We start from the raw sequence: 15,291 nt of genomic DNA, 5'->3' as shown, positions 1-15,291 counted from the left end.
TACAACTGATGGATCAACTTGTCTTTGTTCTGCTGGGGAGCATTTCAGTCCAAAGAAACCATACGTAGCTGGTGGTGCGCTGGTGGTGACTGGGGCGTGGCCCGCTTTCGACCATAAAAACCACTCCTGTTTACTATAATGAACTTCCAAGTATTGGAAGCAATTTACATGTGTTGACACGTTCAGTCTCAATATATGTGGATGGGTTTGTGTTTGCTGGGGCTCCTACCCCAGTCAAGAAAGGAAGCTATAGAAGACTGGATCGATTGGGGGGGGGGGCAAGCATTTAACCCTTTGCTTTCCAGCTGTGTGTTCATTCTAAATCTCCCTGGGGTGCGGGGTTGGGACAGAGTGATGCAGGGATCCACCAATTTCCTTGCCGTGGCTGGAACCAGCTCTCCACACACACCCCTCTCCTAGAACTTGCAGAGAAATGAAGAAGGCACAGATGCAGCCTGAGACTCTGTGTGAAAGACCCTGGAGAGGAGGATTCCTAGTTGATGCTGAGAAAGCAAGGGGTCTTTGGTCCTCTCGACTGCCATGTGGGAGCAAGACCTACTGGGAAGAGTTGGTGAGCTCGCTAGGCCTTCGCTATTTTCGGTTTCTTGAATCAAGAGTTGACTTCACTGAGACCATGTTTTTCTTTGACTTTGGCTCCTGACAATTAAAATAATAATCTCCCATCAGCCCCAGCCAATATGGACAGGGAGGGTGGGAGCAATTGTGCTAAAACACCTGAAAGATTACAAGTTTCCCATTTCTGTTTTGTTTTTGTTTTTAAATAATTTTTGTTAACAGGCCAATCACATCACACTAATTCCAAATCACAATAATTCAGAATTACACAGCCAAATTTTTAACTTTTTTGTTGGGGGTACTCATGCTTCCAGCTCCGAAAGGGATCCATCATCTCTCTTGCTGCTGCTTTAATTACACAGTTCTGTCAAAATAATATTCACAGTTCTGTTCAATCTTCTCTTTGTTGTTTTCCTCATCTTCTTATTGTTATCATATATTCCTTTCTTTGTGATCTCTGATAATCTCCACAAGCGGGTTGAAGACAAACGTTGTTATATTCTGTGTGGATTTTACACTCATCCAAGAGCCATAAAAGGAGACAGACGCCATTTCAACACCTCCGTACAAAACATTCCGACAGTCTGTCCTGATCTCCCCAGGCCCCCCTCAAGTTTCCCATTTCTGGGGGGGACCGCTCCTTCCCCAGTGGCTGGGAATACTAGATACTGAGAACCATAGAGTGGGGTTGCACTCATGACCTGCTTGCAGACTTTCAATGGAGGCATCAGGCTGGCCACTGAGAACAGGCTGCCGGACTAAATAGGCCTTTGGCCTGATTCAGCAGGGATCTTCTCAATGTTCCTACGTCTCTGTACTTCATAAGCTGCTTTTTGGAGGGCAAGGAAAGGCATTTGCTTGCTAAGCTATACTCATCTGCCTCTGACATGACGTTTTTGCTCTACCTCCGCAGCTGCTTTCCACCGCCTCTCGAAAAAGCGTTTGAGATTGTTGAGCCTTTGCAGTGATCGTAGCTCTCTACACTCACAAAACATTTCAAATAGGCATGCCTAATTGAGCCCCAGTGCAAAGTGTTGTGCAACCATTTCCCTGGGAATCCGCCTATCCAGTAGGTTTCTTAGGCTTTTGCACGAAATCTAGGGAGATGTAGACCAAGGGATGCCCGAGTACAGTAAAGCCTTCCATGGCAAAATGACTCTGAGCTGATGTACTTTTCAGGATGGCGAAAAGCCTGCCATGTAGCTGTGATGGGATTTATTAGCAGTCCTATTGAAGCTGGCTCATTTCATGCCACTCTTTAGGGAAGGTAAAAAAAAAAATGCCTTTCAGCTGCATGGCTAAGCATGCAGGATTTGCAAGTGAGTGCCATTGAAATCATAGAATCGTGCAAGGAACCCCAAGGGTGTTATCAACTGGTTGGACGCCGAGGAACCAGCTGGGGAACCCCCAAGGGTAGAAGGCTCAGAGTCTGGGGATTGGTGGTGGGATGTTAATGAGTGGTCAGAGGGAGAAGACGGGGATGAGGTGGTGTCAAAAGCTGAAGAGCTAACAGGGTTTAGTGAGATGGGAGAGTCTGTGGCAGAGAGAACTCCAGATGTAGAAATGGAAGCGGAAGCAGGAAAGGAGGGAGAGCAAGAGGCAGAGATGAGTCTGGCTGGCGAGGAAGCCAAGTTCCCCTCTTCCCTGGTCTCGCAGAACCAAGAGAGGCATGAAGTGGGAAGAGCAAAGGCAGGCATGCCTGCAGAGTCTCAGATTGCTTGGGGAAATGATTAAATTAGGAGGGGAACCATGTACACTACTTCTTTGAGGACAAAGTGGTGTGTAAAATAAACACTGTAGGCATATCTGATTTTTATATACCTGTGAATGATTGCTGTGGTACGTATTGCAGAAAGTAAGGCATGTTTATTAGAGATCGGGGTCAGTAGAAACGTGATCTTTCATTCAAGCGCTCTCAACACTTGTCCTATTCCTGTGAACAGACAAAGAATTAGGCTTTCTTCACTAGCTGCTGGTTTTTGTTTTTGTTTTGAAAGAAAGGCAATGAAGGGCTTTCCCCCTGGGATGTCATGCACACTGCTGATCTAGAACATGTGCAGAGAGCGAGAGCAGGGAAAGACTTCCTAACTGTTAATGTAAATAGCAGGTATGTCAAGAGAGAAGACTAGGCTGCAAAACTCTTATTCCTGAAGCCCTGGCTTTCTATATGCAGGGAGGTCTTTCCAAGGGGGGTAGAATTCAGACATGCAAATCGCTGCCACCTGCAGTCCTGAAGTGGCTGAGTCCAGGAATTGTTTTACCTGCCGGATTCTGCAGATTGTGTAAGGAGGCATTCCCAGGGGAATTGTGTGGAGGAAGAACCTGGAAAATTCACACAGCTTTGCTCTAGTGTGGAGGGGCAGCTGTGGTCCTGCAGTATCTCATTGCCCCGTATCTCAGTTCACCTGCATCTTTTCTTGCGAGGGAGAGCAGATAATTTGGAAGTGACCATCTTCAGGGGCAGGAATGGTTCCCATACTCCCTGTGCCAGCAGTCCCTGCCACGGCGGGACTCCCTTCCATCCCGGCTTGGTAAGTCCTGTGACACGCCCTGGTTTCTTGAATGGCAGGGCTTGCTTCAGGGAAGCAGAAGCCGCAGGTTTCAATGGGCTCTGGTGTCTGGCTGCCGCTGGATCCGCTCCCCACGCTCCCTGCTTCCATTAGATGCTCTGAAAAATAAGCCCATGTGCATTAAAGTGGGAGTCTTCCCAGAAGCTGCCAGTGTGGTGTAGCAGGCAGTATTGGGTAAGGAGCATAGAGACACGAGTTCATATCTCAACTCAGCCATGAAAATCACTGCATGAGGTTTGGGCCTTTATTTATCCAGGCCAAGTGTTCCTACTTTCCAGGGACAGTCCCAGATTTACAGAAGCCATCCTGGTTTCTGGTTTTATCCCGGAATGTTCCACTTTTCCTTAGGACGTCCCTATTTTGCATCAGAGAAATATTGGAGGTTATGGGTCCCTGTTTCATTGGAGAAATTTTTGGGGGGTCCCTATTTTCATCGGAGAAATTTTGGAGGGTATGTAGTTATGCCAAGGAAATAACTAACTATACAACCTTTAGAAGACATCTGAAGGCAGCCCTGTACAGGGAAGGTTTTTTAAAAAATGTTTAATGTTTTATTATGTTTTTATATATGTTGGGAGATGTCCAGAGTGGCTGGAGCAACCCTGTCAGATGGGTGGGGTATTGATGATGATGATGATGATGATGATGATGATGATGTTATTAAATAGGACGTCCCTATTTTCATTGGAGAAATGTTGGAGGGCATGTTTATCCATTATATTTAGAATCCATCCAGAAGGCAATAAAGCTGGGCATTTGCTGAGGCCTCCACACCAAAAGAAGCACAACAGAGTGGAATGGATGACACAGTGCACAAAGCGTATCTGAGGAGGCTGGAAAAGGCGTGAGAGAATTATTGGGTTGCTGTGAGGTTTGGGGGGCAGAATAGAATCTTGCACACCGTCCTGAGCTTAAGAGGCAGAACAGTGTGCGCTAAACAATACCTTTCACTGCTTGGGGTACATCTGTTGGTTTTATGCCAGTTTTAACTGCTTTGCATGCCCTCCCAAGTGTCCCTATTTTCCAGGAACAGGCCAGGAATTACAAAAGCCATCCGTGCTTCTGATTTGATCCTGAAATTGCCCCTATTTCCCCCACCAATTTCTTTCCAGCCTGGGAGAGCCCTTGCCCCTTCACAGAACTACTCCACAGGGAAGCAAAAATTAATGTCAAAGCCTAACCTTGTAGAGTACATACTAGTGTAATTTTTTTTTTAGCTGCACAGCTGGGACCTGTAATAAAATGTTGCAGCGTGAAGGCTCTTTTTTGAGGGGGGGTTCCTTCCCTTTCTTGCGCTGCTGCAAACCAGGGGGTTCCACCAGTCCCCAAACTCCCTCTTGTGCACGAGCAATGCTGTTTTGACTACATAAACAATGGCACCCCCAGCCTGAGCATTAGAAATAGGTGGATTGGTACTTTCCTCTGTTTTTCTCCCCATCACTGTAATTTTAAAAAGTAAGAAAATAAAAGTGGAGAGGAGATAAAGGGGTGGTTGTTGCGGCGACCTGTGGCATAGCCTACTTGTGGAATCTTTCCTTCCAGTTGAAGACCAATGTGGTACAGCACTTGAGAGTGTCAGACTGGGATCTGGGAGACCAGGGTTCAAGTCCCCACTCAGCCACAAAGGTCATGGGCTGATCTTGGGCCAGTCATTATCTCTCGAGACTAACCTACCCCTCAATCTTGCGGGAATATGATTGGCAAGGGACAGGGGGAGAGAGAACCATGAATGCTCCCTTGAGCTCCCTCAAGGAGCTGTGAATGCAGTAAATAGCAATGCCATAGATAAAAGACAAATGCAGCAGGAGGACTTCCGGGTTAGCGCCATTGACTAATGGCGGATTCCCTCTGAGCTCCGGAGGGAATCGGCTCCGCAGGAGTTGGGTCCTGCCGCGGCGGCAACGCGGGGACCCTCAGAAATCACAGGCGCTGAAGCCTGTGAACCTGGTGACTCGGCGGCCACCATTTGCGCCCCCCCGACCCGCGAAGGAGCCTTTTTAAAGGCTTCGGAACGGGGGACGGGGCAAGCGGCGCGGTGCTGAGAGTCGACTGCTTCTCCTGGGGAGTGAAGCCGCATGCCATGGTCGGAGAGCGCTGACTTCTTCTTGTGAACAATTGGACTTTAAAAGCAACAACCCGTGAGTAGTACAGAAATTGGATTTGCAAAGAAAAAAATTTTTTTAATTAGGCACGATCAGGGAAGGCGCAAACAGGAAGTCCATCTCCCCGTCTTGTAAATAATTTAAAGCAAGGACTAGTTAACTAAGGTCGAGAGAACTTCTTCTTCTTTATTGGGTAAAAGACATTAATTTCACGATTTGGCAGTATAAGTAATTTTACTGGAGGATAAGAGCTAATTTTGGGAGCTGAAGTGCCACCCCCCCGGACCCGGGAGTGATCCACGAGAGAGCCTGTTGAGGAGATATAGAAGAGTTTGACAGCTGTCAAATTAGCTGTCAAGAAGGAAAAAGAGAACTTTGTTTCTGCTGTCTCTGCTGGATATATTTGTTACAATTTGGTTATATTTTGTTGAAAACAAGGAAGAACTGATACAAACTAACTTGATTTTTGGATTTGAACTGGAAGGAAGATTAAGTAACCAAAATCCCTCTAGAGGGGGTTTTGGGACATTACAAGAATGGCTGAAGGAGGAAAAATTCAAGCTAAATTGGACAGAGTTTTTCTTCTCTTGGGAAAGTTACAAGGCCAAATTGATGTTTTGGCTACCAATGTTGCAACTCTGGACTTAACAGTAAACAAATTCATTGAATTTGATAAGGATTTGACTCAGGAAGTTCATGCAGCTGGACAAGAAGAGAAACTTGAGAGATTTGAGAATGTGGAGAAAGAGATATATGTTGTTTCTGAGGAAAAGGAAGGAGGAGATGTAATGTTACAGATGACAAAGGAGAGCCAGAGGCCTGACATGATGGTTACAAAGGAAAATAAGTACTGGATGATGAAAATCTGGTCTGAATTGGAGATTGAAGAATGGAGAGATCTCCTTATGGGGAGATCTGAAGACCTATGGATTACAAATTTGATTAAGGTGGAAGTTGGAGCTTTCGGGACATTTGGACTTAAAAGGAGTAAGAAACAAGATTCGGGCTCCACTTTTAAGTATGGAGGTCTGGCTGGAAGAAACATGGACCCTATTTGGACAGAGCTTCTCCGAGATCTGGTGTTTAATACTAAGGACTACCAAAAAAACCGGCAGAGAGGAATTGAGAGAGAATTAAGAGCCTCGGACGTGAGGTCTCTAGGCTGATAGTAGACTAAGACTGATGGACATTTGTTGGGGATCGAAACCGGGAAAGGGGGGGTGGAGTTTGGGAATCCAAAGGGTGTATAATTACAATCTGTTTTATTTTTATTTTATTTTGTTATTTGTATGAAAATTGGGGAATTCGTGGAAGGGAAATTGGGTCGACGTTAGAAAAAAGTTTTAAGAATGAGCACTGATGTACAAATATTGATGTTTATAAGTTAAAATTGGTTTTTCTAAAATGAATTAAATATAAAAAGGTCAAAAATTGGGGATAAGAACTTGTTGAACTAACAATTTGAATTGGAATATAAGAAGGGGAGGTGTGGGGAAGTCAGGGAAATATGTTATTGAAAATACGGATTGTAAACTTTATGTGTTTTTAACTTTTTTGTTTTTTGTTTTTTGATTTTTTAATGTATTAAGGTAGAAAATCTCAATAAATATCTTAAAAAAAAAAAGACAAATGCATCGGGGGGGAAAGGCCTCTATGAGGCTGAAAATATAAATGAGAAGAGACAATGGCATGGTGCTAGGATTGCCAAGCCTCCAGGCTTCACCCAAAGTCTCAAGGTTTGCCTGGCTTCTTCCAGGTGGCATGTGGAGGGCTGGCATCAGAGTGCGTTTAATAATTAGTATTAAGAAGACTGTGTATGTGTATGCATATTGCAAGCTTCTGCCGAGCAGGAACCGACTGTGAATCATAGCACAGAAAGTCTGGGTGTGTGTTGACCGCCTTCTTCCATTTCCCCCTCCCAATTAACCTCCATCTCCAAGGTGCACTGATGTGACACCACCGGAGGCTGCTTCTAGATCTCAGGTTTGTGCACTGAAATCTCGGGGTCTGGGATGCTCCTGGCCTGGCAACCCTACACAAGGCAAGCCACCACTGAGTGAGGAATCCAGCAGCCTACGAAGCTTGAATTTTGCTTTGGGAAAGGTTCCAAGTCCTGGTGGCAAAGACACACTTGGAAATTGTAGACCAGGGAGGTCTGAGGAGATGGGGTGTGGGTTAGGGAAGATTTTTGGTGGTGAGTGTGTGCTTTGGAGATGGGAGTGTGGGGCTTCCATTATCTTCATAGTTTCCTGCAAAGTCCCCCTGGCCTAGCAGAAGCAGGAAACAAGCAAGCATGTTTTTAAGTGGGTTAAATAATTTATACAGTTTTTCTTGGCACAGGAGAGTGAGTGTGTGTGTTTTTTTAGGGCTGTCCTCTATTGAAAGAGATTTGTTTGATTTCTCATAGGCACTTGATCACTTAATCTAGTGAAATACAGAAATCCACATATGGGTAAACAATTATAAGGGGGGGGAGAACCAAATTATTATAAGTGGGGGAGGGTGTTAGTGCCTGCCAGAACAAATGAAAGCAATATCTATCCTGTGTATGTCACTTTTTTTGGCAAATATTTAACGTTTCAAAAAATTAAATTAATGCCAACTTTTCTATTAATCAAATAGATTAATTTACTGTGGGTTGCATCCTTAGACCAGGACAGTTTACTGTGGCATAAACACAACCTTTGATAAAGCAGAATGCTGAGATCTGAAAGTAGACTGTGCTCCTTTAGACTTCAGTGGGGAATTGTAGTTTTTAACATTCTTCAGACAAACCTCGCTGCAGTTAAGAGTTCTAACTCAGCCAACTTTACGCTCTGCTTTTCCTCTTGCGGGGAAAGCTTACAAAATAAAATAGGAGGAGCATATACCAATGTGATCGCCACACCTACTTATCTAAAGCGTACAGTCCTCCCCACCACCTGATTTATTTTATTTTATTTTATTTTATTTTATTTTATATCTTGACAAGTAATAATCATAAATAAATAAGAATAAAAATGTGCACCCCACCACTGAGACCATTCCATTGTAACAATCCAACCTCCCAAAATTTCAACACCTCTTGCGATGGTTTAACCCCTTTCCGTTTTAACAGTACAAATTCTACAAATGCCTCCATATCTCCTCAAAATCATTCCTCCTGCATATTCCACCGTCTTACCTTAATGGCACATGTTAATTTATCGTTAATAGCTATATCCCACATCTCTATACTATTCTTCCATTTTATATTCTGCTGCCCCTTCTACTTCCTTGCTATAATAACTTGTGCAGCTGTCAATAAATTTGTGAGTGAGTCCTTCATCGCCTCCCACCGCCTGATTCTGATGCATCTGTAGATCTAACCCGATTCTATGCTGGACAATGTGGATTCTGCGTTTGGGGTGGGTTGAGAAATCTGAACTCAAATGATAGCAAGCATTTACCTTTGGGGCTGTCATTTCCTTTCCGGCAAGCGATGGTACCGGCTTGGCAGATCGCCGCATCCACCCATTTCCTAAAGTGAACCCAAGTCAACAGTAAGGAGAAGAGCAGAGTACACAGGCAGATGCCCAAGACCATGTAGATGACCATCCGCTGGTCACACGCACTGTCCATCTTGCACTGGACACCCTGGAGAGCAGCCACTGCTGGTAAGGTGGGTACAGCATCCTCTGAAAGTCAATGGAGGGGCAACAAGGTCAACAACTGCTCATCTAGCAGGAATCCTCCATGGAGCTTTGGTGAACATCCTGTGCACAATGCCTAACACAGGGATCAGGAACCTTTACCAGCCCAAGGGCCACATTCTGTGCTGGGAAACCTTCTGAGAGCCACATGCCAGTGGTGGACAGGGCCAGAGGCAAAAGCTAAATCTTACTTTGTACACACACATTACACTATTCCCCACCCCACCCCCAATCTGCCTGGTGAGTTGGCACATCTGCCGTACACGCTATACCTTTAAAGTCTTCCCTCAAAGAATTCTGGGCACTGTAGTTTCCCCCTCACAGAGTTACGATTCCCAGCAACCCTTAACAAACTACAGTGCCCAGAATTCTTTGAGGGGAAGGATGTGCCTCAAATGTGCTTTAAAGCCATAGCGTACACTGGATCTTCGCAGCAGCATAGAATTCTGTCCTTTGTCCTCCAACGTTTTGGTTTATACAGGCATGCTCTGACACAAAAGCTCTGTAACCTAATTCTGGAGTGTTGCGTCTGGGCGGGGCGGGAAGGAGTTGAGCTGTATTTACACTCTGAGAGGGAACGCTCTCTCTATATGCTTGGAGGTATCATCTGGGGCTGAGAATCCAGTGAGGAAAACCCTGCTTTCCAGCTCTAATGTGGCCCATTCATCCCAGGCGCTTACTTTTGCAAAAAGGGTTGCATTCCCTGGGGTGCTGCCCACAGAGACTAACACAACGGAAGCACTGCCTCAGGAGCCAGTCATAGTAGAAGCCCTCATGTTTGCTGCAGTCCATGGAACCTGAGGAGAGGGAGACAAAACAGGGTTTGCATCCATTGTATTAAATAAATAACGAGCAAGATGCTCCAGTCACGAGTCAGCATTTTCTCCGGTCCAATCTTGGGCCCGCCTGCAGTTCATTGGCTACCAGCTCATGTTGCCATGGGAACAGCAGCATCCTTGAGGCTGGCGAAAGCTGGAAGAGGAATTGCTCTCCTCTCGCCACTGAACTGCTGGAGCATCTGGCTTGCCAGCCGGTTCACCTTATTCCGCGAAGCTTTTTGCACCTATTGCCAGCTGTTAAATCAGCCTGCATCCACCAAGCATGGCTGACACGCCCTTCAGATGTTGCAAAGCGCTGGTTGTCAGAAATAAGTGCTGATAAATAGGGATCGTGATTATTTTTATGGGCTTCATAAATTAGCTCATTATAATATTTTGTTGTGACGGGGATGGGGGAGTCTGTGGCACTCCCAATGCGGTTAGACTCCAGCTGCTGTCAACCCCAGCCTTCGTGGTCAGGGATGATAATAGTTGTAGTTCAAAATACCCGGAGAGTCGCAGATTCAACATCCCTCTTCGTAAATGAGGTCCGTAACCCATGCCAATTCCAATTAGGGTTGGAGCTATATTCAATTAGCCATTAGACCGATTGATTAAAACCTTTTCAAACAAAGAAAATATGCTTCTTGCTCTGGAAATTATTATTGAATTGCATTTATAGCCCACCTTTCCTTCAAGGGGGGGTGCGTGGTTCTTCGCCGCCTCCTTGAATCTTACAAAAACCCTGTGAGGCTGATTAGGCTGAGATGTTAGGCTGGTTAGTGACTGATCCAAGGTTGATGTCATGGACTGGCTGGGTACTGAGGAGTAGTGGGAGTGATCAACTGGAGAACCATCCAGGGAAGAAGGCTCAGATCCCAGAGATTGGTGGTGTGACGACAATGAGTGGTCACAGGGAGAAGACTGGGAGGATGAGGTATTGGAAACTGAAGAGGTAACAGGGTTTAGTGAGCTGGGGGAGCCTGTGACAGAGCAAAGTCCAGAAGCAGAAGCTGACTCAGGAGAGTAGGCCAAGAGTCAGAGATGAATCAGGCTGGAGAAGAGTTATGGGTGTCTCCCGCTCCTGCTGCAACAAGCTCCCTTTGGGAAGTATGTTGACCAAGGCTGAGTACCAGTGGGAACATCTGGTGGACTCTGGAAGAGGACTCTGATGAAAACACTCCCTCTCCAACACTAGAGCTTCTTTCCTACTTGGTGGAGCTCCCTATTTGAAGGGCTGTCCAGTCCAAGTCTGGCCAAAAGATAAATACTAGAGTTGTCAAATCAGGAGCATCCCAAACCCTGAGGTTTCACATCCCAAACCTCTGAGCTAGGGTGGCCCCTGGTGATGTCACAGGATGGGCCCTGGAGATGGAAGTTAATGGGGGGGGCACTTCCCCACCTCCAAGTATGCTACAATTTGTAGCTGGCTCCTGCTGGGCTTTGTAAGCTTGCAAGCTGCATGTAAGTCTTCTTGATAATATGTATTATTATTAAAGGGACTTTTGTCCACCTGGAGATTCACCTCCATCTGACATCTACAGGGGGCCAGGCACACCTGGAGACTTCAGGTCAGACTGGAGGTCTGGCAACACCAATAAATACCCTTTAGAAAGGAGGGCAAGGGCCCTTTCATCTTCCCATCAAAGATTAGTAGCACCTGAACAGCAGGCTGTGCAAAACACACAGCTCACTTGGCTGCCCATTTCCCCAGGACAGAAAAATGCAATATTAAATCATAGTCACACATTTTTCATAGAATCATAGAATCATAGAGTTGGAAGAGACCACAAGGGCCATCGAGTCCAACCCCCTGCCAAGCAGGAAACACCATCAGAGCACTCCTGACATATGGTTGTCAAGCCTCTGCTTAAAGACCTCCAAAGAAGGAGACTCCACCACACTCCTTGGCAGCAAATTCCACTGTCGAACAGCTCTTACTGTCAGGAAGTTCTTCCTAATGTTTAGGTGGAATCTTCTTTCTTGTAGTTTGGATCCATTGCTCCGTGTCCGCTTCTCTGGAGCAGCAGAAAACAACCTTTCTCCCTCCTCTATGTGACATCCTTTTATATATTTGAACATGGCTATCATATCACCCCTTAACCTCCTCTTCTCCAGGCTAAACATGCCCAGCTCCCTTAGCCGTTCCTCATAAGGCATCGTTTCCAGGCCTTTGACCATTTTGGTTGCCCTCCTCTGGACACGTTCCAGTTTGTCAGTGTCCTTCTTGAACTGTGGTGCCCAGAACTGGACACAGTACTCCAGGTGAGGTCTGACCAGAGCAGAATACAGTGGCACTATTACTTCCCTTGATCTAGATGCTATACTCCTATTGATGCAGCCCAGAATTGCATTGGCTTTTTTAGCTGCCGCGTCACACTGTTGGCTTATGTCAAGTTTGTGGTCAACCAAGACTCCTAGATCCTTTTCACATGTACTGCTCTCAAACCAGGTGTCACCCATCTTGTATTTGTGCCTCTCATTTTTTTTGCCCAAGTGCAATACTTTACATTTCTCCCTGTTAAAATTCATCTTGTTTGTTTTGGCCCAGTTCTCTAATCTGTCAAGGTCGTTTTGAAGTGTGATCCTGTCCTCTGGGGTGTTAGCCACCCCTCCCAGTTTGGTGTCATCTGCAAATTTGATCAGGATGCCCTTGAGTCCATCATCCAAGTCGTTGATAAAGATGTTGAATAAGACCGGGCCCAAGACAGAACCCTGTGGCACCCCACTAGTCACTCTTCTCCAGGATGAAGAGGAACCATTGATGAGCACCCTTTGGGTTCGGTCAGTCAGCCAGTTACAAATCCACTGAGTGGTAGCATAGTCAAGACCGCATTTTACCAGCTTCTTTACAAGAATATCATGGGGCACCTTGTCAAATGCCTTGCTGAAATCAAAGTAGGCTACATCCACTGCGTTCCCTTCATCTACCAGGCTTGTAATTCTGTCAAAAAACGAGATCAGGTTAGTCTGACATGACTTATTTTTCAGAAATCCATGCTGACTATTGGTGATCACAGCATTCCTTTCTAGGTGCTCACAGACTGTTTGCTTAATGATCTGCTCCAGAATCTTCCCTGGTATTGATGTCAGACTGACTGGGCGGTAATTATTTGGGTCCTCTCTTTTCCCCTTTTTGAAAATAGGGACAACATTTGCCCTCCTCCAGTCTGCCAGGACTTCGCCTGTTCTCCAGGAATTCTCAAAGATGACTGCCAGTGGTTCTGAAATCAGATCTGCCAGTTCTTTTAATACTCTTGGATGCAGTTCATCTGGCCCTGGAGACTTGAATACATCTAGACTAGCCAAGTATTCTTGTACTATCTCCTTAGTTATTCTGGGCTGTGTTTCCTCTGCTGAATCATTTGCTCCAAATTCTTCAGGTCAGGCATTGTTTTCTTTATCAGAGAAGACTGAGGCAAAGAAAGCATTGAGGAGTTCAGCCCTTTCTGTGTCCCCTGTTTGCATTTCACCATCTTCTCCTCTGAGTGACCCCACTGTTTCTTTGTTCTTCCTTTTGCTATGAACATACCCATAAAAGCCTTTTTTGTTGCTTTTAACCTCTCTAGCAAGCCTGAGTTCATTCTGTGCTTTAGCTTTTCTGACTTTGTGTCTACACGTGCTGGCTATTTGTTTGAATTCCTCTTTGGTGGTTTCCCCCCTTTTCCATTTTTTGTACACATCCTTTTTTAATCTTAACTCAGTTAAAAGTTCTTTAGATAGCCACCCTGGCTTCTTTAGGCACCTTCCATGTTTCTGTCTCATTAGTATTGCCTGAAGTTGTGCTTTTACTATCTCCCTCTTAACAAACTCCCAGCCATCATGAACTCCCTTTCCTTTTAGTATTACTGTCCATGGGATCTCACCCAGCACTTCCCTAAGTTTTATGAAGTCGGCTTTCTTAAAGTCGAGAAATTGAGTCCTAGTATGCTTGGCTGCTCCTTTCCGCTGTATAGTAAACTTCAGAAGAGCATGATCACTCGCGCCTAATGATCCTTCCACTTCTACCCCACTAACCAGGTCATCAACATTGGTTAGGACCAGATCTAAAATGGCTGTTCCTCTTGTTGCTTCTCCCACTTTCTGGACAATGAAATTGTCTGCAAGGCCAGTGAGGAATTTGTTTGACCTTATGCTCTTGGCTGAGTTTGACATCCAACAAATATCCGGGTAATTGAAGTCCCCCATTACTACTATCTCCCTTCCTTTTGCATGCTTGGCCATCTGTTCCAGGAAGGCATCATCTATGTCCTCCGTTTGGCTTGGGGATCTATAGTAAACTCCCACAATGAGGTCACTGTTATTCTTCTCTCCCTTAATTTTGACCCAAATGCTCTCACTTTGGCTTTGAGGTTCTAAATCTTGGATCTCTTCACAGGTATACACATCCCTGACATATAACGCCACTCTTCCTCCTTTCTTGTCTGGTCTGTTTCTCTGAAATAGATTGTATCTCTCCATTTTCATTTAAGCTTACAAATTAACATATTCAATTTTTGTGCAAATTTTATGCAAATGAACATCCTCTTTTTTTTCTCTCTTTTTTTTACAAAAAAAATTATACCACCATTTTTCCAGGAAAGCGAGCCAGGAGCCGGGAGAGGTTATCTTTCTCTGGGACCATCAAGGGCTATTTCTGAGCTGCCATTGCAATGGGAATGCAGCAATTGATGTCAGCGGATCTGATTCCAGGATCTGGGAGCAGCATGGTTGAAAAGAGGCACGCAAATATTGCAACTTAAAAATAAAATAAAACAGCACATGTTCCCAGGACACTCACTGCAGGCATCGGCACATCCTTGAAATGGGCGCGGGTGACATGTGACATTGCAGGATACGCACTTTTGCAAGAGCTCGTCCAAGAACTCATCCTTTGCACACAGCATGGCAACCCAGGAAGACTGTAGAAATAGAGAGGGGTAGAGTGAAAATCTCACTGAAGGGGCAATGGCGCCAGGCTCACTCTCTGCAAAAGAGGAACTGGGGGACCACAAAGAAGGGTACCAGGGGTGGGCTTCTCTTAGCCCACAATCTCACCATACACTGGTACCTCGGGTTAAGTACTTAATTCGTTCCGGAGGTCCGTTCTTAACCTGAAACTGTTCTTAGCCTGAAGTACCACTTTAGCTAATGGGGCCTCCTGCTGCCGCCACACGATTTCTGTTCTCATCCTGAAGCAAAGTTCTTAACCCTGAGGTAATATTTCTGGATTAGCAGAGTCTGTAACCTGAAGCATATGTAACCCGAGGTACCACTGTACATTTAAAGCAGTATCATATCACTTTAAACAGTCATAGCTTCCCCCCAAATAATTCTGGGGTTGTGGCTTGTTAAGGGTGCCAAGAGTCATTAGGAAACTCTTCTCTCCCTCCTCGGAGCTACAATTGCCAAAGTGGATTAACAATCAACCCCTCTTCACAGGGAATTCTGAGAACTGTAGCTCTAGGGAGGGGAACAGGGGCCTTGTAAAATGTCTCAGAACCCTTAATGAACTACTGATCCCAGAATTCCTTGGGGGAAGCCATGGCTGTTTAAAGTTGCGTGGTACTGTTAT

At 45.4% G+C, this 15,291-nt stretch overlaps 1 protein-coding gene across 1 annotated transcript; it reads right to left on the bottom strand.

Annotated features, from left to right (window-relative positions):
• Positions 1–1,851: 1,851 nt before the first annotated feature.
• TNFRSF13B (TNF receptor superfamily member 13B) lies at positions 1,852–14,737 on the bottom strand. The gene is made up of 4 exons (XM_053365516.1): positions 14,518–14,737; positions 9,600–9,716; positions 8,677–8,904; positions 1,852–3,244 (listed from the first exon to the last, which is right to left on the bottom strand). The coding sequence occupies exons 1-4, from the start codon at positions 14,621–14,623 to the stop codon at positions 2,973–2,975; spliced, it is 723 nt and encodes a 240-aa protein (XP_053221491.1). The 5' UTR covers positions 14,624–14,737; the 3' UTR covers positions 1,852–2,972.
• Between the last annotated feature and the right edge of the window lie 554 nt (positions 14,738–15,291).

This window comes from Podarcis raffonei, chromosome 14 (genome assembly GCF_027172205.1).
Source record: "Podarcis raffonei isolate rPodRaf1 chromosome 14, rPodRaf1.pri, whole genome shotgun sequence".
NCBI classification, from domain to species: Eukaryota; Metazoa; Chordata; class Lepidosauria; order Squamata; family Lacertidae; genus Podarcis; species Podarcis raffonei.
Note: the sequence above shows the minus strand (reverse complement) of the source record. Positions and strands in the feature narration are given on the sequence as shown.